The sequence below is a fragment of the Mesoplodon bidens genome, assembly GCF_964165515.1.
Source record: "Mesoplodon bidens genome assembly, chromosome: 3".
In the NCBI taxonomy this organism is placed as follows: domain Eukaryota; kingdom Metazoa; phylum Chordata; class Mammalia; order Artiodactyla; family Ziphiidae; genus Mesoplodon; species Mesoplodon bidens.
This window is the reverse complement of record NC_138178.1, coordinates 67,220,689-67,245,421: the sequence shown is the minus strand read 5'-3', so window position 1 is coordinate 67,245,421 and position 24,733 is coordinate 67,220,689. Positions and strand designations below refer to the sequence as shown.

General features: G+C 44.7%; 1 protein-coding gene across 1 annotated transcript in view; it reads left to right on the top strand.

Annotated features, from left to right (window-relative positions):
• OTUD7A (OTU deubiquitinase 7A) overlaps positions 1 to 24,733 on the top strand; it is a gene marked incomplete at its 3' end in the record, with an annotated part of 366,278 nt that overhangs the window by 263,793 nt on the left and 77,752 nt on the right. Inside the window, exons 5-6 of the mRNA XM_081228494.1 lie at positions 1,467 to 1,649; positions 15,089 to 15,307. Coding sequence (XP_081084620.1) covers positions 1,467 to 1,649; positions 15,089 to 15,307 — 402 coding nt within the window. The remainder of the gene's footprint in view (positions 1 to 1,466; positions 1,650 to 15,088; positions 15,308 to 24,733) is intronic.

Genomic DNA, 24,733 nt, shown 5'->3' with positions numbered 1-24,733 from the left:
AAAGTAGAAAGACCAGAGGAAGATGTTCAGATATTATTTTAGACATTCAGACCCTCATTCTGTTGTCTACACCACATAATTCATCATATAGTTAGTCGATATAGTGAATTATGCAATTTGAAGTTAATCGGGAGAGGATAAGATTTTATTTGCTCTTTAAAATTAGAGCTAAGCTTTTAATTCTTTGTCTTTAAAAAGCACATGGTTGGGACTTCCCTGGGGGTCCAATGGTTAAGACTTCACCTTCCAATGCAGGGGCTGTGGGTTCAATCCTTGGTCAGGGAGCTAAGATCCCACGTGCCTCCTGGCCAAAAAAAACAAAACATAAAACAGAAGCAAAACTGGAACAAATTCAATAAAGACTTTAAAAAGTGGTCCATATCAAAAATAAAATCTTTAAGAAGCACATGGTTTCCTAATGGAATCGGATGTGGTGTGTGCCACCTCCTTCCTTCTGTTAGAAGTCCACCAAGTCTTAGAGTCAGGGATTAGAGCCTCCACACTGAGTCCAGCCCCCATGAGCTACCCCTCATGCTGTGAACCCCCAGCACCCATCCCTGCTGAGCACTGCCTGGGACGGGCACAGCTGTCCTGCCTGGAGTCTCACCCAGTTTAGCACCTGAGCTCTGATGTCGCCTCCCACCGAGGCTCCCACACAGCGAGCCCCCTGGAGCCTCTGCCCTCTCCAAGCTAAGCTTCAAGAAAAAGGTGAAATACTGAGCAAAAGCCCAAAGAAAACATGAGAATTCTTTTCATTCCTTTTTTTTTCCCCACTGGGAACTTCTTTTCCTTTTTTTTTTTTTTTTTTTTTTTTTTTGCACTCAATGTTTTGCTCCCCTTGGAAATTAAGCTCTATGACTTGGTTTTCAGAGGCGTGGAATGTTCTGCAGGGTGTGTGAATCTAAGGCCAGCATCCTTAGGTACTATGTGATGTACTACCGTAGGTACATCACGTACTTCAGAGGGATGGATCTCAGGCATGGGTGTGAAATTCCACTCTTAGAGAGTATGCATCAGGCCATTTTACTCCTTCGAAAACTAGAACTAAAACTACAAGGGCCTACTATATAGCACAGGGGACTATATTCAATATCTTGTTATAACCTATAATGGAAAAAAATCTGAAAAATAATAGATCTATGTATGTGTATGTATAACTGAATCCCTTTGCTATACACCTGAAGCATTGTAATCAACTATATTTCAATTTTTAAAAAAAGTTTCTTTTCAGGGTAATGAAAAGTGTTCTGGGATCGTATAGTGTGGATGGTTGCACAACTCTGTGAGTATACTAAAAAGCATTGAGTGAAAAACCAAAAACAGAAAAGAACAAAAAGAAAAATGAGAACTACTGGTGGGGAGTTCATGAGTGAACACGTGCTAACAGAGACCCTTCTTTCCGTGATTCTTTCCTAAAATGTGACCATGCATCAGTATTGTAATGTCTTGTCATTTCTTGTCTCCAGGCAAAAACTGGGACCTGACGGCCGCTCTGAGTGACTATGAGCAGCTCCGACAGGTGCACACAGCCAACCTGCCGCCTGTGTTCAACGAGGGCAGGTGCCCCAAGCAGCCTGAGCGAGAGCACCCCCCACCTGCGCACACAGCCGAGCGGCCCTGCCCGCCCAGGCAGGACGACATCGCCCAAGGTACCGGCTGAGGGACCCGCCCCGCACCAGCTCCCCGGCCAGCATGCCCTGGCTTGCGAGGGGGCTGGGGGTACACAGAAGGACAAGGTCATCGCCTCCCAGCTGCAGGCAGATGGGGCTCTCTGGGCACCACACCTCATACTCCTTTACAGCTTCCATTCCCGCCTGAGAAAAACAGGAGAGTGTGTCCACTTCTCTGGGACCCCACATTCCTCCTGGAGTCCTGGTTTTTCCAGACCCAACATCTCTGCTCCCTGCAATTATTTCCCGAGTAGCATAGAAGCCTCCAAACCTGTTCAAGATTGATGTTCATCATCCCATGTGCTTCGTTTTCCATGTCTTAATTACAGAAATGAGAAAAGCTCATGGTAACAAAGGAAACAATGCAAAGATCTATGAAAGCAACATAAGAGTTTTCTTCTCCACACCTCCCAAACCTCAGGGAGACTGACCAGTGGCCCCAGCTTGTTCTGTCTTCTCTGCTCCTTCTTACTTTTTCTTGTTCAAAGTGCAAACACATCAGAGTCGAATGCACATAATGCACTTGGCAGAGTGCTTGTTTCATTGAACAATAAATCACAAATATTCTCTCTATTTTATTCCACAGCATACGATCATTTTTAAACCATGCCTGTTCATTGTGATTCTGTTTTTTCTTGGATTTTGTTGTTGGTGGTGGTTTTTGACACGATAGGCACTGCTAAAATAAACTTTATACCTGTAATTTATATGTACTAATGCTGTTATTTCTATAGGTTGGCATTTCCAAGGTGGATTTGCTGTGCCAACACATGTGTTTTTTTATTTAATAACTTCAAGATTTTGTTCCTAAACACATTTCTGTTCGCCATGTGTGAAAATGGGTGTTTCCCTTCATTCTTGCCAGGACTGGGTGTTCTCATGATGGCTTTACATTGTTTTTCTACTCCGAAGGGCAAAAAATTGTGTATTTTAACTTTCATCTTGTCATTTGCTTGTTAGCCAGTTGGATTTCCCCTTCTGTGACATGCTTGTTCACATACTTTGCCCATTTTTCTATTGATTTGTTTGCATTTTTCTTATCAATTTGTAGCATTCTTTATAATGAAGACTACAAACATTTTGTATATATATATATATATATATATGCATACACATGTCTATATATACATCCCACTGTATTATTTGCCTTATGACTCTTCACAGAGTATTCTGCCTTACAGAATGTTTACGTTACTATACATTCATGGCTAATGGGTGTCCTTTTTCACTTTAGAAGTTCTCCTGGAGTGCAAAGTTACTAGCATATGTTCCTATATTTGTTTTTAAATTTTGTTCTTAGGCCTTATAATCAATTTGAAATTTTTACGAATAATAGCTAAGGATCTAGTTTTGCTTCTCTGGATTGAGAATGAGGTATTCTAGCACATTTATTGAGTAAAGCATTCCTTTCCCACTGAACTAAAATGCCAACTTTGTTGTACATTAACTTCCCCAAAATGCATTTGGCTCTGTTTCTGGACTCTGTCTGTTTGTGTGCCCACCCAGCCTGTTACACTTGACTCTTGTAGTTTCATATAGTATTACTGTCTGCAAAGGCAAGTTCCTTTATTGCTGTTCTTTTCCAAAACTTTTTCGCTATTTTTGGATATTTATTCTGCCATAGTAACCTTAAAATTGGAATTCTGATTGGAATTGGATTGGATTTTTATTTTATTTTAGGAATAATTAGCATATTTTAATATTGTTTTTCCATTCAAGGACATTGCATATACCACTACATTTATTCACATTCTGTTAAGAGTTTAGACACAGAGAAAAGCAACTTACTTTTTGTATATTTATCTTTTATCCAGTCATTACATAAGTTCTCTTATTAATACTAATTGTTTGTTCTCAGAGAATATCTTGGGCTTTCTAAATATATAATCATAGGATCTGAAATAATTTAATAGTCCTCTTAATATTTACACAATGAATTCCACTTCTCCTATTGCATTAGGTCAACCCTCCCAAACTGTTGTGAGTCAATGTTGTCTGTTTCTGTTAACTCAGCCTTATTATTCAAGCTACATTGGAATCTCTATCTTGGATTATTCTTCTATGCTTACTCTGTTGTCTAGAAAGGCCACACTTGAGTTAGAAAGTTTAATACTCATTGCCTGTTTCTTCTCTTAGCTTCATCCTTTCCACTATGCTTTGGGGCTGTATTGGTAGGTGCATATGTATCCATAACTGTTAGGTCATCTGGCTCTAATATGCTTTGTTAGCAATATATAGAGTGTCTCTTTGTCCCACATAATTGTTTTTATCTTTATTTATTTATTTATTTATTTTTATTTTTGGCTGCATTGAGTCTTAGTTGCAGCATGCAGGCTCTTCATTGTGGCAAGCAGGCTTCTCTCTAGTTGTGGTGTGGGGGTTTTCTCTTCTTTAGTTGTGGCATGCAGGCTCCAGAGCACGTGGGCTTTGTAGTTTGAGGCATGTGGGCTCTAACTGAGGTGCATGAGCTCAGTAGTTGTGGTGTGTGGGCTTAGTTGCCCCGCGGCATGTGGGATCTTTGTTCCCCAACCAAGGATTGGACCCGTGTCCCCTGCATTGGAAGGCGGATTCTATACCACTGGACCACCAGGGAAGTCCCTGTTTTTATCTTTAAATCTGTTTTAGTTTATGTTAAACCTCTACTCTGCCTTTCTGTTGGTTCATATTTGGAATAACATTTTTTCAGCCGTTATTTCAACCTTTCCTCAGCCTTTTATATCAAATGTGATTCCTGGAAGTAATTTATCATCAGGTATTATTTTATTATCCAATCCAAGAGTCTCTGTCTTTTAAGCAGTGGACTTAATCCACTTACTTTATTTTTATTATTGTTGTATCTGTGCTGCTTTATGTTGTGTGTTTTATTCACCATGCTTTTTGTATGTATCTTTCTCCTTTTCTATCTTTTCTGGCTAATTAAATTTTTCAACTGGTTTGAAAGTTATGCATTCTCCTTATGTTATACTTACCCCTGTTCTATCAAAACCTATATCTAGGTTCTCTCCTTATTAATTTTTAAAACTTATCAACAACTATATTTTACCCTGAAAAAGACATGTGTCTTTGTTTTTATCTTCTCCCTCCGGCCTCCATGTGCCCTCAAACATATTTAGTTTCTTTTTGTTGCTTGTTTAGATGACAATCAACTTCTTTATTTACTCACATTTATCTTTTGCTGGAAGAATAATTTTTCAAAGACTATTTTCTAAAAGAATTTTCGCATGATCAATCTCCTAACGCTGTCAGTACCTAAAGGAGTTTACATTACATACTTAAATTTTTGTTTAGTGGAATAAGAATTCTGGGTCCAAATTATTTTCCTTTAAAACCATTCCATTCCTCCATTATCTTCTTGCATCTTAATTTCACATCTTCTAAGAGATTTCCTTGACTTGCTCTTCTAACATCCTAATTTATTCTTCACATGAACCCATTCTGTTAATCAGCATTTACATTATTTCATTCCAAATTAGCCTTTCTCATTATTATTACTACTTCACATTCTCATATTCTCTCTCTTTGAACATATTTACTAGGCTTATTTTATTTTTTTTAAAGTCTTTATTGAATTTGTTACAATATTGCTTCTGTCTTATGTTTTGGTTTTTTGGCCATGAGGCATGTGGGATCTTAGCTCCCTGACCAGGGCTTGAACCCACACCCCCTGCATTGGAAGGTAAAGTCTTAACCATTGGACCGCCAGGGAAGTCCCATCTACTAGGCTTACTTTAAAATCATGTCCTCCTTGTGCATTCCAGCCCCGGGTACTTTGTGGACTTTCTGTAACTGTGTTTGCACTGTTCAGATGTTTCCTAAGTTTTCCCTGTGAACACACAGCACCTTGCAGTTACCAGCCATCTTAGCTCGTGGTATCAGGGGAAAGGGACAAAGGCATGGTTTCTGGTTTGCCTTCCTGTGAATGAGAGCATGGGGGGAAGCACACTCAAGTTGGCAAGTTCTAAATGCTTTAATATGGGCTCAAAATGTTCTCCACTGGCTCTCTTCCCCACAGTTGGCTTTATTCCTTAGGGAACCTCTCAGCTCATCTGTTCTAGAAATTGCTAATTTGCAGGGGCTACCACCTTCTATTCTAACTGTCAGCTCACAGGGGGTGTAGGAGAGAAGAGGGAAGGCTCCAGGCCTGGCCGGCCCACCTGTTCCCATTGTGGTTGGTGCCCCGTCCCAGCTGAGCATGAGCATTGCCCTGACGCTCCTCCAGCTGGCTTTAGCCAAGGTGGGGCTGGCCCACGCTGTGGTGGTGATGGTTCAGGCAGTGAGCCACCAAGGGCTAGCTGGGGAGAGGAAAGGCACAGCCAGAACACCTGCCCTCAGCCCCCACCCATGGAAGCCAGCTCACTCCCACTGTTCTGCTCCTGTGGGCTTCCTGGGTGGGATAGGAAGAAGGTGCTGAGGTGTGGTCACTGACTTGTCGATCTTGTTGTATTGTTCTTAAGTTATCCTTCATTCTGCCCTTAGATCTGACTCTGATGGAACCACCTCTTCTAATCATTTGGTTCAGTCTTTCCCCCAGGCCTTCTGTGACTGTGTGTTCCTTCAGAACCACACAGGACCGCCTCCTGACATCTCTCATGCAGTGGAAATCCAGACAGCTGACAACTTGGCAGTTCCTGCCCTTTTCGAGTGGCAAACAATCCAAACCATTATCTCACCCTCCCAGGGAAGGGGCTAGAAGGATCCTTCTCTCTGTTTTCACACAGATTCCAGAATCAGGGCCTTATACTGATACCTGCTGCTATCTGATTTTTATCAGATATTATTTAAGGAGAAAAAAAAAGAGAACTCTATCATAAGATAATTTCATTAACTGAGCCTTGTGAACAACATATGTATTTTTAATAAAATAGAAATTGTAATTTCTTCATTAGATCTATATATTCTTTAATTGAATTCTTCCTGAAATCACAGTGCCCTAAAATGGAAAATAAAGCCCTCCATATTCTAAATTCTAAATCAGTAACAATGATTCATGAACCAAATCTGGCCACTGCCTGTTTTTTTAATAAAGTTTAATTGGAACCCATAAAACTTTATTTATTTATTTGCTGTCTATGGCTGTCTATAGCTGCTTTATTTATTTATTATTTATTCACTGTCTATGGCTGCTTTAATGCTACAAAGACAGAGTTGAGTAGCTGTGACTGAGAATTGTATGGCCCACAAAGCCTAAAATATTTATATCTGTCCCTTTTAGAAAAGTTTTGTCTACCTGCTTTAAAATATACCCAGGATTTGTTTTAATCAGGTATAATGAGACACGCAGACATGGACATGGCTATCTTAGGGGAAGAGGTTCTTATACTCACAGTTCCCTAGAAACAGGAGGCATGGCACACCCTGAAGGGACACACAGGGAAGCACCAGCATTGATCAGGAGGCCGAGGGGACAGAGGAAAACAAGGGCAGGAGCCTGTATTGTGTTTCTGTGGGAAAGATAAGGCGGGGTAAACAGACTTAGGACTGGGCAGTTTGAGTAATTTCTGTGACTCTCTGGGGCATAGGGGCCATCTCTCATTGTCTGGCACCTGGGCTTGGGGTAATTAGGGCAGGAACACGGCTTGCTGGTGTAAGAACCAGATAGAGGAAGTGATGCAGAGTATGGGCTCTGAGTTGGTTGGTTTGCATAGGAAAGATGTGCTCCTGCGTGAGTCCTTTGGTATCTCTAAGAATTGGCTAATTCTGTAGGGAAATCCTCTCCCCATTCATGGAGGCCCTGGATGCCAGAGCCTCAAGAATACAGAAAATAAGAAAACAGAGTTAATACACATCCCCTGGCCTAAATCATAGATGTTTTTGTTTGTTTGTTTGTTTTTGTTTTGGCTTTTTAAAATTTATTTTTTAATTGAAATATAGTTGATTTATAATGTGTTAATTACTGCTATACAGCAGAGTGATTCAGCTATACATATGTATACATCTTTTTTATATTCTTTTCCATTATAGTTCATCACAGGATATTGAATATAGTTCCCTCTGCTACACTAAATCATAGATGTTTGAGTTGGTTTTGTCAAGGCTTGGGAAATTCTGTATATTCCCTCACTATTTTTTTAACAGCTCTCTGTATTTCTCTGGGGCATAACTTTGAACATGGTAATTCCTGTTTTATTTATTTTAATTATACTTCCAAAAGAAGGATTGTTGCGTTCATGTTTAAAGAATCAGTTTGTGAGTGTGTCTGTGTATGTGTGTGTGTGTGTGTGTGTGTGTGTGTGATTACATATATGCATTCATGGACGTGGTAGTTGGGAGGAGTTAGAATTAGGAGTGTATGTTTCTTGTTATATGATCTTTAACATAATTCACTTTTAGTTCAAAAAGACTTTTTCCCTTCATGTGAAGTCTTCATGTGAAGACGCCAAATATTTAATATTTGGAACGGCTTAATAGCATCATATAACACTGTGAGTCACAATGTTTCAAAGGTCCTCATCAATTGGCAATAGGTGCTGATTGATAAGCCAAGAAGGCGTATGGATGACCCCGCCTAGCACATTACCTCTGTTGGGAGTACTGCAGGTTCACATCACCTCGGGTGTTAGAGCAACCCATCAGGTCCTGAAGGATGAGGCAGTTCCTACTTTCCCACATTCCAGAAAGCAAGAGATGTGACCTCAGCAAGGCTTGTGAGGGGCAGAGGGGAATGGGTTCTCCTCTGACCAGCACTGGGGGAACTGGACCAGGCACAGGACAACCGGCTGGCCCACGTGCTCTGCGGCTCCTCTTCCCCATGGCCTGTTTGGTCTGCTCTTTCTTCTCATCCTTCTTCAAAATACAACATACTTAAACACCTTGAATTCATCTCAGAATGAAATTGAAGGTGAATCAAAACAATCCGTTTTATACACAGACACTGTCTCTGAGACGTACCATGCAGAATAAGACCATCATTTTTTGATATTGCCACGACAACAGAAAATCCAGGCAGAGAAGCATGTAATGGCTTAATATTTGTGTCCCAGGAATCTTCGTGCAGGATGTGTTTATCAGAGTAACTTTTTTCTTCTTTTAACATCTTTATTGGAGTATAATTGCTTTACAATAGTGTGTTAGTTTCTGCTTTATAACAAAGTGAATCGGTTATACATATACATATGTTCCCATATCTCTTCCCTCTTGCATCTCCCTCCCTCCCACCCTCGCTATCCCACCCCTCCAGGTGGTCACAAACCACCTAGCCGATCTCCCTGTGATATGTGGCTACTTCCCACTAGCTATCTATTTTATGTTTGGTACTGTATATATGTCCATGCCACTCTTTCACTTTGTCACAGCTTACCCTTCCCCCTCCCCATATCCTCAAGTCCATGCTCTAGTAGGTCTGTGTCTTTATTCCCATCTTACCCCTAGGTTCTTCATGACCTTTCTTTTTTTTTTCTTAGATTCCATATAATGTGTTAGCATACAATATTTGTTTTTCACTTTCTGACTAACTTCACACTGTATGACAGACTCTAGGTCCATCCACCTCACTACAAATCACTCAATTTCATTTCTTTTTATGGCTGAGTAATATTCCATTGTATATATGTGCCACATCTTCTTTACCATTCATCTGTTGATGGACACATACGTTGATTCCATGTCCTGGCTATTGTAAATAGAGCTGCAATGAACATTTTGGTACATGACTCTTTTTGAATTATGGTTTTCTCAGGGTATATGCCCAGTAGTGGGATTGCTGGGTCATATGGTAGTTCTATTTGTAGTTTTTTAAGGAACCTCCATACTGTTCTCCATAGTGGCTGTATCAATTTAAATTCCCACCAACAGTGCAAGAGTGTTCCCTTTTCTCCACACCCTCTCCAGCATTTATTTTTTCTAGATTTTTTGTTGATGGCCATTCTGACTGGTGTGAGATGATATCTCATTGTAGTTTTGATTTGCATTTCTCTAATGATGTTGAGCATTCTTTCATGTGTTTGCTGGCAATCTGTATATCTTCTTTGGAGAAGTGTCTATTTAGGTCTTCTGCCCATTTTTGGATTGGGTTCTTTGTTTTTTTGTTATTGAGCTGCATGAGCTGCTTGTAAATTTTGGAGATTAATCCTTTGTCCATGGCTTCATTTGCAAATATTTTCTCCCACTCTGAGGGTTGTCTTCTGGTCTTGTTTATAGTTTCCTTTGCTGTGCAAAAGCTTTTAAGTTTCATTAGGTCCCATTTGTTTACTTTTGTTTTTATTTCCATTTCTCTAGGAGGTGGGTCAAAGAGAATCTTGCTGTGATTTATGTCATAGAGTGTTCTGCCTATGTTTTCCTCTAAGAGCTTGATAGTGTCTGGCCTTACATTTAGGTCTTTAATCCACTTTGAGCTTATTTTTGTGTATTGTGTTAGGGAGTGTTCTAATTTCATACTTTTACATGTACCTGTCCAGTTTTCCCAGCACCACTTATTGAAGAGGCTGTCTTTTCTCCACTGTATATTCTTGCCTCCTTTATCAAAGATAAGGTGACCATATGTGCATGGGTTTATCTCTGGGCTTTCTATTCTGTTCCATTGATCTATATTTCTGTTTTTGTGCGAGTACCATACTGTCTTGTTTACTGTAGCTTTGTAGTATAGTCTGAAGTCAGGGAGCCTGATTCCTCCAGCTCCATTTCTCATTCTCAAGATTGCTTTGGCTATTCGTGGTCTTTTGTGTTTCCATACAAATTGTGAAATTTTTTGTTCTACTTCTGTGAAAAATGCCATTGGTAGTTTGATAGGGATTGCATTGAATCTGTAGATTGCTTTGGGTAGTAGAGTCATTTTCACAATGTTGATTCTTCCGATCCAAGAAGATGGTATGTCTCTCCATCTGTTTGTATCATCTTTAATTTCTTTCATTACTGTCTTATAGTTTTCTCCGTACAGGTCTTTTGTCTTCTTAGGTAGGTTTATTCCTAGATATTTTATTCTTTTTGTTGCAGTGGAAAATGGGAGTGTTTTCTTAATTTCATTTTCAGATTTTTCACCACTAGTGTATATGAATGCCAGAGATTTCTGTGCATTAATTTTGTATCCTGCTACTTTACCAAATTCATTGATTAGCTCTAATAGTTTTCTGGTAGCATCTTTAGGATTCTCTATGTATAGTAAGTATCATGTCATCTGCAAACAGTGACAGCCTTACTTCTTCTTTTCCTATTTGGATTCCTTTTATTTCTTTTTCTTCTCTAATTGCTGTGGCTAAAACTTCCAAAACTATGTTGAATAAGAGTGGTGAAAGTGGGCAACCTTGTCTTGTTCCTGATCTTAGTGGGAATGGTTTCAGTTTTTCACTATTGAGGATGATGTTGGCTGTGGGTTTGTCATATATGGCTTTTATTATGTTGAGACTTGCTACTCCAGCTTTCTTCTGATTTCCATTTGCATGGAATACCTTTTTCCATCCCCTCACTTTCATTCTGTATGTGTCCCTAGGTCTGAAGTGGGTGTCTTGTAGACAGCATATATATGGGTCTTGTTTTTGTATCCATTCAGTCAGTCTGTGTCTTTTGGTGGGAGCATTTAATCCATTTACATTTAAGGTAATTATCGATATGTATGTTCCTATTCCCATTTTCTTAATTGTTTTGGGTTTGTTATTGTAGGTCTTTTCCTTCTCTTGTGTTTCTTTCCTAGAGAAGTTCCTTTAGCATTTGTTGTAAAGCTGGTTTGGTGATGCTGAACTCTCACAGATTTTGCTTGTCTGTAAAGGTTTTAAATTCTCCATCAAATCTGAATGAGATCCTCGCTGGGTAGAGTCATCTTGGTTGTAGGTTTTTCTCCTTCATCACTTTAAATATGTCCTGCCACTCCCTTCTGGCTTGCAGAGTTTCTGCTGAAAGATCAGCTGTTAACCTTACGGGGATTCCCTGTGTGTTACTTGTTGTTTTTCCCTTGCTGCTTTTAATATGTTTTCTTTGTATTTAATTTTTGATAGTTTGATTAATATGTGTCTTGGTGTGTTTCTCCTTGGATTTATCCTGTATGGGACTCTCTGTGCTTCCTGGACTTGATTAACTATTTCCTTTACCATATTAGGGAAGTTTTCAACTATAATCTTCTCAAATATTTTCTCAGTCCCTTTCTTTTTCTCTTCTTCTTCTGGGACCCCTATAATTCAAATGTTGGTGCATTTTTTGTTGTCCTACAGGTCTCTTAGGCTGTCTTCATTTCTTTTCATTCTTTTTTCTTTATTCTGCTCTGCAGTAGTTATTTCCACTATTTTATCTTCCAGGTCACTTATCCATTCTTCTGCCTCAGTTATTCTGCTATTGATCCCTTCTAGAGTATTTTTAATTTCATTTATTGTGTTGTTCCTCATTGCTTGTTTCCTCTTTAGTTCTTCTAGGTCCTTGTTAAATGTTTCTTGCATTTTCTCTATTCTATTTCCAAGATTTTGGATCATCTTTACTACCATTATTCTGAATTCTTTTTCAGGTAGACTGCCTATTTCCTCTTCTTTTGTTAGGTCTGGTGGGTTTTTACCTTGCTCCTTCATCTGCTGTGTGTTTTTCTGTCTTCTCATTTTGCTTATCTTACTGTGTTTGGGGTCTCCTTCTCGCAGGCTACAGGTTCGTAGTTCCCATTGTTTTTGGTGTCTGTCCCCAGTGGCTAAGGTTGGTTCAGTGGGTTGTGTAGTCTTCCTGGTGGAGGGGACTAGTGCCTGTGTTCTGGTGGATGAGGCTGGATCTTGTCTTTCTGGTGGGCAGGTCCACATCTGGTGCTGTGTTTTGGAGTGTCTGTGGCCTTATTATGATTTTAGGCAGCCTCTCTGCTAATGGATGGGGCTGTGTTCCTGTCTTGCTAGTTGTTTGGCATAAGGTGTTCAGCACTGTAGCTTGCTGGTCATTGAGTGAAGCTGGGTGTTGGTGTTGAGATGGAGATCTCTGGGAGATTTTTGCCGTTTGATATTACATGGAGCTGGGAGGTCTCTTGTAGACCAGTGTCCTGAAATTGGCTCTCCCACCTCAGAGGCACAGCCCTGATTCTTGGCTGGAGCACTAAGAGCCTGTCCTCCACACGGCTCAGAATAAAAGGGAGGAAAAAATAGAAAGAAAGAAAGAAAGAAAGAAAGAAAGAAAGAAAGAAAGAAAGAAAGAGAAAGAGGATAAAATAAAATAAAATACGATAAAATAAAATAAAGTTATTAAAATAAAAATAATTATTAAGAAAAAAAATTTTTAAGTAAAAAAAAAAAAAAAAAACGGACAGACAGAACCCTAGGACAAATGGTGAAAGCAAAGCTATACAGACAAAATCTCACACAGGAGCATACACATACACACTCACAAAAAGAAGAAAAGGGGAAAAAATAATCTATCTTGCTCCCAAAATCCACCTCCTCAATTTGGGATGATTCGTTGTCTATTCAGGTATTCCACAGATGCAGGGTACATCAAGTTGATTGTGGAGCTTTAATCCACTGCTTCTGAGGCTGCTGGGAGAGATTTCCCTTTCTCTTCTTTGCTCGCACAGCTCCCGGGGTTCAGCTTTGGATTTGGCCCCGCCTCTGTGTGTAGGTCGCCTGAGGGCGTCTGTTCTTCGCTCAGACAGGACGGGGTTAAAGGAGCCGCTGCTTCGGGGACTCTGGCTCACTCAGGCTGGGGGGAGGGAGGGGTGCGGATGCGGAGCGAGCCTGTGGCGGCAGAGGCCGGCGTGACGTTGCACCAGCCTGAGGCACACCATGCGATCTCCCAAGGAAGTTGTCCCTGGGTCACAGGACCCTGGCAGTGGCGGGCTGCACAGGCTCTCGGGAGGGGAGGTGTGGATGTGACCTGTGCTTGCACACAGGCTTCTTGGTGGCGGCAGCAGCAGCCCCAGCGTCCCACGCCCGTCTCTGGGGTCCGCACTTTTAGCCGCGGCTTGCGCCCGTCTCTGGAGCTCCTTTAAGCAGCGCTCTTAATCCCCTCTCCTCACGCACCAGGAAACAAAGAGGGAAGAAAAAGTCTCTTGCCTCTTTGGCAGCTCCAGACTTTTCCCGGACTCCCTCCCGGCTAGCCGTGGCGCACTAGCCCCCTTCAGGCTGTGGTCACGCAACCAACCCCAGTCCTCTCCCTGGGATCTAAGCTCCGAAGCCCAAGCCTCAGCTCCCAGCCCCCACCCATCCCGGAGAGCGAGCAGACAAGCCTCTCGGGCTGGTGAGTGCTGGTCGGCACCAATCCTCTGTGCGGGAATCTCTCTGCTTTGCCCTCCACACCCCGGTTGCTGCGCTCTCCTCCGTGGCTCCGAAGTTTCCCCCCTCCGCCACCTGCAGTCTCCGCCCACGAAGGGGCTTCTTAGTGTGTGGAAACCTTTCCTCCTTCACAGCTCCCTCCCACTGGTGCAGGTCCTGTCCCTGTTCTTTTGTCTCTGTTTATTCTTTTTTCTTTTGCCCTACCCAGATGCGTGGGCAGTTTCTTGCCTTTTGGGAGGTCTGAGGTCTTCTGCCAGCGTTCAGTGGGTGTTCTATAGGAGTAGTTCCACGTGTAGATGTATTTCTGGTGTATCTGTGGGGAGGAAGGTGATCTCCGCGTCTTACTCTTCCGCCATCTTCTCCTGTCTCCCAGAGTAACTTTAATAAAGGTGACCTATCTTAAAATACAAGCCTCAGTGGAGGAAGCCGAGTGGATTGCTTCTCACTTTAAAAATGTAAATGCGGGCCTCCCTGGTGGCGCAGTGGTTGAGAGTCCGCCTGCCGATGCAGGGGATACGGGTTCGTGCCCCGGTCTGGGAGGATCCCACATGCCGCGGAGCGGCTGGGCCCGTGGGCCATGGCCGCTGGGCCTGTGCATCCGGAGCCTGTGCTCCGCGGCGGGAGAGGCCACAACAGTGAGAGGCCAGCATACCGCAAAAAGAAAAAAAAAAAAAAAATGTAAATGCATAAAAACAAAGGCAGTCCCCCGTGTAGCATTTCATTCCAGAGGAGGGCAGCTCTGCTGAATTCCGTGTAACTTAAGACCCAGGACCGGTGATCTTTAGGTTGCTGAGTATTTGTGTGGTAGACTTACCCTTGGCCTCCTTCTAAGTGGTTTCATGACTAAGTGCCATGTGCCACCAGGTTGTGGTGACGTTAGCCCAGCATGAGGGAGACCTGCAGAGAACACTGGGAGGGTGGCAGGGCTTATGCGGGGGGTAATGGGTGTATGGGTGTCCATGGGTGTGCCTCTGTGTGTGGTGTGTGTGTGTGTGTGTGTACATGTGTATGTGTGCCGCATGCGTGTGTCATGTGTGTTTACACGTGCGTGTGTCATGTGTGCATGCACGTGTATGTGTGCACACGGGTGGGTGTGTCATGTGTATATGGTCACATGTGGGATGTGTGTCGTGTGTACATGCACGTGTGTGTGAGCATGTGTGCGTGTGTGTCCTGTGCACACGTGTGGGGTGTGTTGTATGTGCATGCAGAGGCCCGCATCTCTCAACCCCCCTCGTCTCCCTCCCCCCACCCCTGCAGAGAAGCGGCTCTCGCGCGGGATCTCCCACGCCAGCTCGGCCATCGTGTCCCTGGCGCGGTCCCACGTGGCGAGCGAGTGCAGCAGCGAGCAGTTCCCACTGGAGATGCCCATCTACACGTTCCAGCTGCCGGACCTGAGTGTGTACAGCGAGGACTTCCGGAGCTTCGTGGAGCGAGACTTGATCGAGCAAGCGACCATGGTGGCTCTGGAGCAGGCGGGTAAGTACCCCCCAGGCAGGTCTGCCTGGTCGGGAAGAGGGGCAGGGGCGAGAGGGATGCACAATCGGGCTCCACGCGCTGTCGGGCTCCGGTGCCTGTGGGCCCTGCCCGGCCCTAGCCTGGCGCCGGTGGATGTGGGGCGAGGACCACGTGGTGCCCAGATCTCCTGAGTGTTCCCTTTGTCGCTAATACAGCCTGGCCAGGTCAGCCCCCCGACAAAGAGAACCCCAGGCTGCTTTGCCTTACTTCTCTCCTTTCCCATCCAATCCCTGCCCCCCAGTTGGGTGCGGAACAAAAGATAAGAAAGACCCTGTGCTTGGAGAGAAATAAGAGACCCTGTCAATTCCTGTGGACACAGGCAAGTTAGGTGACCTCTTTGAGCCTCAGTGTTCCAGTCTGCAAAGACTTGGAGAAGATGGATGCCGGCCTGGTGAGGCTGAGCTATTAGATGGCACGTGCCCTACGGAGCTGCTCCTCTCCTGCCCTCACCAAGCCCCACTCCCACCCTCACAGGCACCCCAGCCTCCAGGTTAAGGAAACATAAAACTTGACTTTGGTTTCCTCCCTCTCCTTAATGTTTCTCTGACATTCTGATGAGGATGAGATTCAGAGAGCAAACCAAAACTTGTCTTCTTTGGAGCACCTAAGGATAAAATAACTGGTTCCAAACAAATTCTGCAACAGATGTTGGTTCTTCCTGAGAAGCGCGGCCCCTTTCTCACTCATAATCATTTGCATTGTAAATCTTTGCACAGTCACATGTTCAGGGGTTTCTCAGACATGCATGTAGAGGATTCTATGCCCTTCCTCTCAGGCCCCTGTGCATCTCCCATGGGGGCACAAAATCCACACAGGTAAAGAGGGGACGGTGGTTAGTGGGGCCTTACTTATGCGAGGCAACCTGGCGGTCAGGTCTCAGTGCAGGGCTCAGGGGCCTCACCCGTGGCGTGTTTGCTTTGAGAACAGGATCCGCAATCCTGATAACTGTTTTGGATCTGATGTTGTGACCAGGGAAGAATCATTTTCTCGGCTGCTGCACAGCTGCCAAAAGCAACCCAGAGACCGACACCCACACCTGGCTCTGTCTTACCTCCAGGTCTTTGACTGATCGACAAACATAAAACAGCCTCTCTAGATTACCCACAACCTTAAAGCCCTCTCTCTGAAGGCTGGTTATTTTAAAGATGACTCTTTGAGAGTAATTCAGATGAGATATTTTAAACCAAAGAGTCACTATTCATAGAGAAGGGAAAATTGGTATAGGTTAAGAAAGAAAAAATTTCATGAGCTAATTTCTCTTGAAGGGTACGGCAGCCGAGCCCTTGACAAAGTTCAGCCCCAAGTGTTGCCAGTAGCACCGGTAATTGCTGCCTCATTTAAGCTGAGTCCTGGGACTTCCCTGGTGGTCCAGTGGTTAAGAATATGCCTTCCAATGCAGGGTTCCATCCCTGGTGGGGGAGCTAAGATCCCACATGCCACAGGGCAACTAAGCCCACGCACCACAACTACAGAGCCCACGCGCTCTGGAGCCCACGCACCACAGCTAGAGAGAAGCCCAGACGCCACAACAAAAGATCCTGCATGCCTCAACTAAGACCTGATGCAGCCAAATAAATAAATAAATATTAAAAAAAAATAAAAACTAAAGCTCGAGTCCTGGTAAAGGGCATGGAGTCCACTGTGCCAGCCTTTTCCTCCAGCTTTGTCATGCTCAACAAGAGCCCTTGCTCCTTTGGAAGTTCTTTTCTGTTATTTTTTCCCATAGATCACGTATTACTTTTTATCACTTACATTTTACCTTCCAGACCGGCATTTTCAAAGGGTGCTATTTGACTCTAACTATCCAATTTTGGAAAACACCTTTTAAAAACCCAAACTTAAGGAGCTAAGATGCTACATTCGCCCACGGTTCCTTATTTCCGTCATGTGCCAAGAGGATGGAGAAAAGGGACAGCAGGGTGGCCCACCCGGGGCTGCGGACAGCACCCCGTCACCTGCCGTGGGAGGCCTTGGGGAGGCCGACTGGTGCCCCGGCCTTCAGGAATGTGATCCCGGGCAGGGAGGGTCTGAATGTCAGGGTTCCACGAAGACAGGAAGGTGAGGACTGGAAAATCACAGAGGGCAGCATAAACGTTCATTCCCCTCCCCCCGCCACCACCACCGTCCACCAACTTCTCTGCACTCCTCTTTAAGCAGTAGACCCGATCATCCTTCAGGCTCTTTCCGTGCCCAGATCCTGGTGGAGATACTGGCTGAGGCCAGCGAGTCCCGCTCAGCACCCCCCACCCCGGCTGAGTGAGGAGGCCAGGCGCTGGGAGGTGACCCAGGCTGTGCCCCTTGGGCCCTGCTGTCACTCTCTGTGGGGCAGACAGAGCTCCACCGAGGAACAGTGGGAAGAAAGCTGCTCGCTGTGGCCAGGTGTAGTGTGTCCATTCCTCCATCCAGTAATTAGTGCTCGGATCGCTGTGAATCAACCATTGATAATCAATATTATTTACTGTGTTCATGGGAGATGGAAATGCGGATGTCAAAAAAATTTTAGAGAAAAAAATCTACTTGTTCAAGACATAATTCAAGTTGTGTTTGGAAGGAAATGTAAACTCTGTCCCAGGGCCTCAGGGTGGGGGACTTCCCCCTCCCCGGGGGCTGGACGGGAACCCAGGGCTCATGTGGTCCAGAAAATGGGCCAAGGACTTCCCTGGTGGCACAGTGGCTAAGAATCCGTCTGCCAGTGCAGGGGACACGGGTTCGAGCCCTGGTCCGGGAAGATCCCACATGTCGTGGAGCAAGTAAGCCCGTGCACCACAACTACTGAGCCTGCACTCTAGAGCCCGTATGCCACAACTACTGAGCCCGTGCGCCACAACTACTGAAGTCCACGCGCCTAGAGCCTGTGCTCCTCAACAAGAGAAGCCACTGCAATGAGAAGCCCGCGCACAGCAACGAAGAGTAACCCCTGCTCACCACAACTAGAGAAAGCACGCATGCAGCAACGAAGACCCAACACAGCCAAAAATAAAATAAAATAAATAAATTTATTTTAAAAAAAGAAAGAAAATGGGCCAAGAAGATGGCCTGTGTTGCCTATGGTCCAGCTGTCCCTCCCAAGGACCCAGCTCCACTCCCTCGGAGCCTGGCATAGGGCAAGTGTCCAGAATGGTCCCCCAGCTCCTGAAGGCACGTGGGCAGCCCCACCTGTTTGAGGAGTCTGTGTATCAAGTAGTGAAGCTTCACCTCCCACAGAACCCACAGGAGAGGGAGTGCCATTCTCCTCGGGCCTTAAAACCCTGGAGGGCATGACCTACTCCCACCCCATGACAGTCGGGGACAACAGGAGGGCCACATTTTCAGGACATAAAACCACTGACCTGAGAGAGGAAGGAAGATGAGAATGCAAGAAAGCATTTGTTTCTCAACCGGGTTATCCTGCTGCATTCACACGTAAGAAGACGCAGAGATCATGGGTCTCTCAGTTTGGAAAGTAACATCTGGCATCCCTTTGGGACACCCCCACAGTGTGAATGAGATGGTGTGATGCTCCAGTGAGTTCATGGATCCAAAGGCAGAGGCATGTCTGCATACAGCAGTTACTGCACACATGGGACACTGAGGTCTAGATGTCAGAAAGTGTGGGGACACCTCTGAGTTGTGGTGTTGAGTCTGTCTCCACGGGAGGAGAGTTGGGTTGGAGCAAATCCGGCAGAGAAGCCCTAAGATGTGCAGGTTTTCATGTGAATCAGCCCAGCCCCGCCTTATCCCAAGTCAGCTGAGAGGCCCCCTGGAGCCTCACTTCCTTATCTTAAAGTCGGAGGCAGGACAGCTGCCAAGACAGATTCAGCCAAGCCAAGCTTGACCTGCACTCCCACAGACACCCCATCCAGGTGCTGGGTGTCCCATCGCTGCGAACAACGCAGGTGAAATTGCTACCCTCATGGAGATGAAGTTCTAGTGGGGAAGAAAGGTGATAAGGTAGGCCATCCATATGGCGTGAGGCCACGAAATAGGGGCTCTGAGGTGGAGGGAGGGAGCACAAGGCAGGGCTCTTGAGGGCAGGGAGGAATGAGCCATGGGACACCATCAAAACCGTGGCACATTTAAGTAAGGCAGGACACGGGAGCGGATGGAGTAAGGGCTGGAGGGGTTGGAAAGGAAGGTGAGAGAATGGTAGCAGGGGCCAGGGAGCATTCCTGAGCCTTGGGATTCACAGTAGGGAGGCTGTGCAGCCCCGGCAGGGCTTTGAGAAGGGGTGGTGACATGTTTGGATTCACACTGACACGTCCTGTCTGCCGTGTTGAGAGTGGACTCCGCAGAGGAAAAAGGAGCAGGAACAGCGAGGCGGGCAGCTGCTGCGTTAGCCCAGCGCCATGGGGGCAGCAGTGGAGGTGATAAGGAGCAGCTAGATGTGAAGGCAGGATCTGTTTTGAGGAAAGACCTGCAGGTCTCGCTGATGGATTGGATGGGGCAATGGTAGAAAGAGAGGAGTCGAGCGTGACCCTGAGAATGTTGCCTTTAGCACATGGGTAGATGGTGGTGCCGTGCAGAGATGCAGACCCCTGGAGGAGGGGTTGGAGAAGCAAATTCTGAGATCCTGGTGAGACTTGGAAAATTGCTGTCCAGTTGAACATGTGGGTGTGGAGCTCAGGAACAGTCTGGGCTAAGGATGCAAATATGGGAGTTAGTGTGGGATGAAATCTGCAGGAGGGATGCACCCATCGTAGGGGCCTCCCACAGCACCCCTGTCACAGCCCTGTGCACTGTTGGGTACCAGGTGGATGAGGGAGTCTGGAGCATGGGCAGAAACATAAGGGAGACAGACCAGGAGCAAATCATCACAGTCCCATTGGAGGAAATCTCAGAAGCACGTGCACAGCACAGTGATGCCCAGAGAAGGGAAGTCAGTGGCCCTGGGTGTGTGGGGTGGCTGCAGAAGGGCAGGGATATTAAAGGGAATCACAGGGTCATGTTTAGGGCAAAGATGTGCTCGTCTTTCTGCTAGAGAATTGTCCCATTGTTTTCTTTCATCTAAGTGTCTTCGTGGGTGACAAGCAAAATGACATCTTTTCTTTTTTAGCATCTTCATTGGAGTATAATTGCTTTACAAAGGTGCGTTAGTTTCTGCTGTACAACAAAGTGAATCAGCTATACGTTTACATATATCCCCATATCCCCTCCCTCTTTCGTCTCCCTCCCACCCTCCTTATCCCACCCTTCTAGGTGGTCACAAACCACCGAGCTGATCTCCCTGTGCTATGCAGCTGCTTCCCACTAGCTATTGGTTTTATATTAGGTAGTGTATATATGTCCATGCCACTCTCTCACTTCGTCCCAGCTTACCCTTCCCCCTCCCCGTGTCCTCAAGTCCATTCTCTATGTCTGTGTCTTTATTCCTGTCCTGCCCCTAGGTTCTTCAGAACCTTCTTCTTTTTTTTTTTTAGATTCCATATATATGTGTTAGCATACGGTATTTGTTTTTCTCTTTCTGACTTCCTTCACTCTGTATGACAGACTCTAGGTCCATCCACCTTAACTACAAATAACTCAGTTTCGTTTCTTTTTATGGCTGAGTAATATTCCATTGTATAAATGTGCCACATCTTCTTTATCCATTCCTCTGTCGATGGACACTTAGGTTGCTTCCATGTCCTGGCTATTATAAATAGTGCTGCAATGAACATTGTGATACATATGACATCTTATTTTAAACTGTGCAGCAACCACCCAAATTAAGTGGTCCTGTTATCATGTTACTTGGAAAAGGCTGAATAAGTGATTAATGGCCCCTCACCACTACGTAATACCACAGCCTTCCCTTAGTGATGTTCATCTGATTTTCGTTTCTGGAGGAGCTCAAGATTTCTTTTTTGTTTTTTAACATTCACAGTATTCATTCCCATGGGGTTTTTTTTTTCTGTTCTTAAATGAAGTCATTGTGTGGGGAGATGTGAATTACCACCCTGTCCAAGCTTGGAATAGGAACTTTGAACCGTATTCTCAATGCCACTGCTCCTGCAAAAAATCTTTATCTTGGGCATCCCATTCTGGATCCAGCTGGAGATGTTAGAATAGCACTGGGCCATTTTTGGTTCTCCAGAGGCTGGAAGGTGCTGGCATTTACCATAGCTGGGTGATCTTCCACGGTAGCCACAGCTGACCAACAGCCCCAGGAATGCTCTCAACTTGGTAAGAGTCTTAACTTCCAGGACCAAACTTAAATCAAACCAGTAAAATCTTGCCTTCCATCCCCTAGCCACATAACTAAGTCTTGTTGTGATTCAGTCATGTGAAAAGTGTGAGTGAATATGTGGGCTGAATTGATACTTAGAAAATGATAAGTTTCCCATAAGAAATGTGAATGAAAGGTAACATGTCTAGGGAAGATGCCTTGTTGAAGATGGCATTAATTCTCAGATCACAAAAGGTTAATTCTAGGTGTAGGAGATTCCTTCTAGATGAAGGACAACTTCTAGTGTGCAAGATTACTTTGAGATGAAAGATGCGGTGCTGGTGAATTCACACCACCATGCTTCCCCTCCTGTGTCCAGAGTCCTGGGCAAGGTGGGGAAGCAGCCCCCCTGAAGGAGGGGGCTTAGGGTCTGATGGGAGCAGATTCTGTCTGTTTAAGCCTGGCTTCATGGGGTGCCCTATTTGACATATATGAGCAGTTAATTAGTGCTTAAGTTTTTGAAGATAATGAAGTGTCATCTGACACACATGCTGATTTCCAAGGCATCCTCTCCCTGACCTGGGAACACATTGGTGACCAACCCTGGGACATATTTTCTAGAAGGTGAGCGTGGTGGTAAAGAGGAGGGGGCTTAGAATGAGAATTTGGGCAAGAACACTGTCTGAATTGTATCAAAGGGGCACCTTTTCAGGTGGCATTCCCACCCCGAAATGTACGTGCTTTCCCTGATTTCTCAGAAGCCCCAGGGAGAGCCTTGAATAATTGCGGAGAGACAGCGCTAGTTACATTACGATCTCAGATGGTGAGGTGAACGGGAAAGAAAAGAAGAAATCTGTGTTCTAGAGGATGAGAGTGGGATCAGATAAAGCGGCTTCTGTAAGTTACGGGAGTGTGTTCCCTTCCCTCTGGGCAGGACAGCCCCACACCTGGCCTCGTGTAATGACACTGTGTCTCCCTCAAGCTCAGGTCACACTTTCTCTCTGTCCTCCCATCAGCACACGGGAGGCCTGGGGCCCCCAGACCCCATCTGCTAGTGTGTATCAGCCACCCTGAGCCCAAGCCCGGCACAGAGATGCAGTTCTGCCAGAGGTGGACACACCTGCAGAGAGCCCATGGAGTACATGATGCAGTACAGACATACAGACATACCTGGAGGCAAAGATTAAGCGTGCTTGGGGACACCACTGAAAAGAAGTGCTCGTTCAAATCCCTGGAAGTGACTGGGGATGAGGTGGCCGGCAGTCCTTGCACCAAGGTCCCACATCTCCAGGACTGAGGGGCAGTGACAGAAAGTTGATGCTGCTAAGCATGCCCGGCATGTCGCTGGTGTGGGTCCCTAGAGGGAGGGTGCAAGTCTGGAGGGAGGAGAGATGGCTCAGAAGTGACAGGGGGAGCAGGGGCGCTCCTGGTCCCTGAGGGGTATGAGAGGTGCATCCATGTTGTTAAGTGTAATTATAGTTTATTTTTTCTCATAATTAGTGTTGCAATGTACAGGCAGACCTCTGATTTTTCGGGTCTGGTTCCAGACCACCGCAGTAAAGCGAATAATGCAACAAAGAAAGTCTCACGAATTTTTTGGTTTTCCAGTGCATATAACAGTTATGTTTATACTATATCCTGCAACAGCACACCTAATAAACCAATGTACATACCTTAATTTAAAAATACTTTATTGCTAAAGAAATGCTAACCATCATCTGAGTCTTCGTGAGTCATAGTAGTAATCCCAGAGATCACTGATCACAGATCACTGTAATAATATAATAATAATGAAAATTTTGATATATTGTGAGAATTACCAAAATGGGACCCAGAGACACAGTTAGAGAAAATGCTGCTGGAAAATGATGCTGATAGACTTGCTTGACACAGTGTTGCCACAAACCTTCAGTTTGTAAAAAGCGCACTAAAGCCAAGCGCAATAAAACAAGATGTGCCTATGTGCACATACTACAAATTATTTATCCATCATATTATGATGGACATTTGGTGTCATGGTCAATGTGGGCTGCCATAATAAAACACCACAGACTGGGTGGCTTAAACAACAGAAATGTATTTTCTATCAGTCCTGGAGGCTGAAGTCCCAGATCAAGGTGCCAACTGATCCTGTTCCTGGTGAAGGCTTTCCTCCCGGCTTGTATACAAGCACCTTTTTGTCTTCATGTGGTCTTTCCTGTGAAAGACCTTTGGGGGAGAAAGGAAGGCAGAATGAGCTCTCTGGTGTCTCTTACAAGGACATTGATCCTGTTCAGATCAGGGCCCCACGCTTCTGACCTCATTTAACATTAATTACTCCCTTAGAGGCCCCATCTCCAAATATAGCCACACCAGGGTTAGGGCTTCAACATACGAATATGGGGAGACACATTCAGTCCATAACAGTTGGGTTGTTTCCAATTCTTGATTATTGTAAAGAGTGCCATTATGGAATTCTTGTACATGTTTTCAATGAACACATGAATATGTTTCTGAAGATACATGTCTAGGAGTGGTATTGTTACAGAGTCCAAGCTCGTACTGCTCTCAGCACAATAGCCAATAAATTGAAAGACGAATTGTTGGGGCAAGGGATAACAACTTTATTTGGAAAGCCAGCTAACCAAGAAGATGGTGGACTTGTGTCCCCAAAATCATCTTGCCTGAGTTAGAATTCAGGCTTCTTCTATACTAAAAGGGGAGGGAGTAAAGTCAAACACTTCCTGTTTCCCATCAGCCTCCCGGGAGGGGAGGTGTTAATTTCTTCCTCCCTGTAGTCATTCACAGGTGGGCCTGGTCAGGATGTTTCCTGTGAGCTAAACAAAGGTATTTTAGCTTAACGCTCATTACCTGGGAGGCAGGGTTCACAGAGATGGGCCATTATGTATAATTTAAGCTTAGAGGAAACATCCCTTTAGTGATTAACTTGGAATAGAATACAAAGTTTCTTCCCTATTACAGTATTGCTGGATTATAGGATTTACATATATTCAGCTTTATAACAGTTTTTCAAATAGTTTTCTGAAGTGTGGGTGTACCAATTCACTCTTCCACTATTGAGGGTTCTGGATAGTCCGTATTTTTTGTCTTTCCATTTTAGTCACTGTGTTGGAAGTGTGGTAGTCCCATAGTGGCTTTAAGTTTTATTTTCTGATGGCTGATAAAGTTGAGTACCTTTTCATGTTACTGGCCATTTGGATATCCTCTTTTGTTGGGTGCCTTTTCAGGATTTTGCCCATTTTTACCTTTGTCTTTTTGATTGA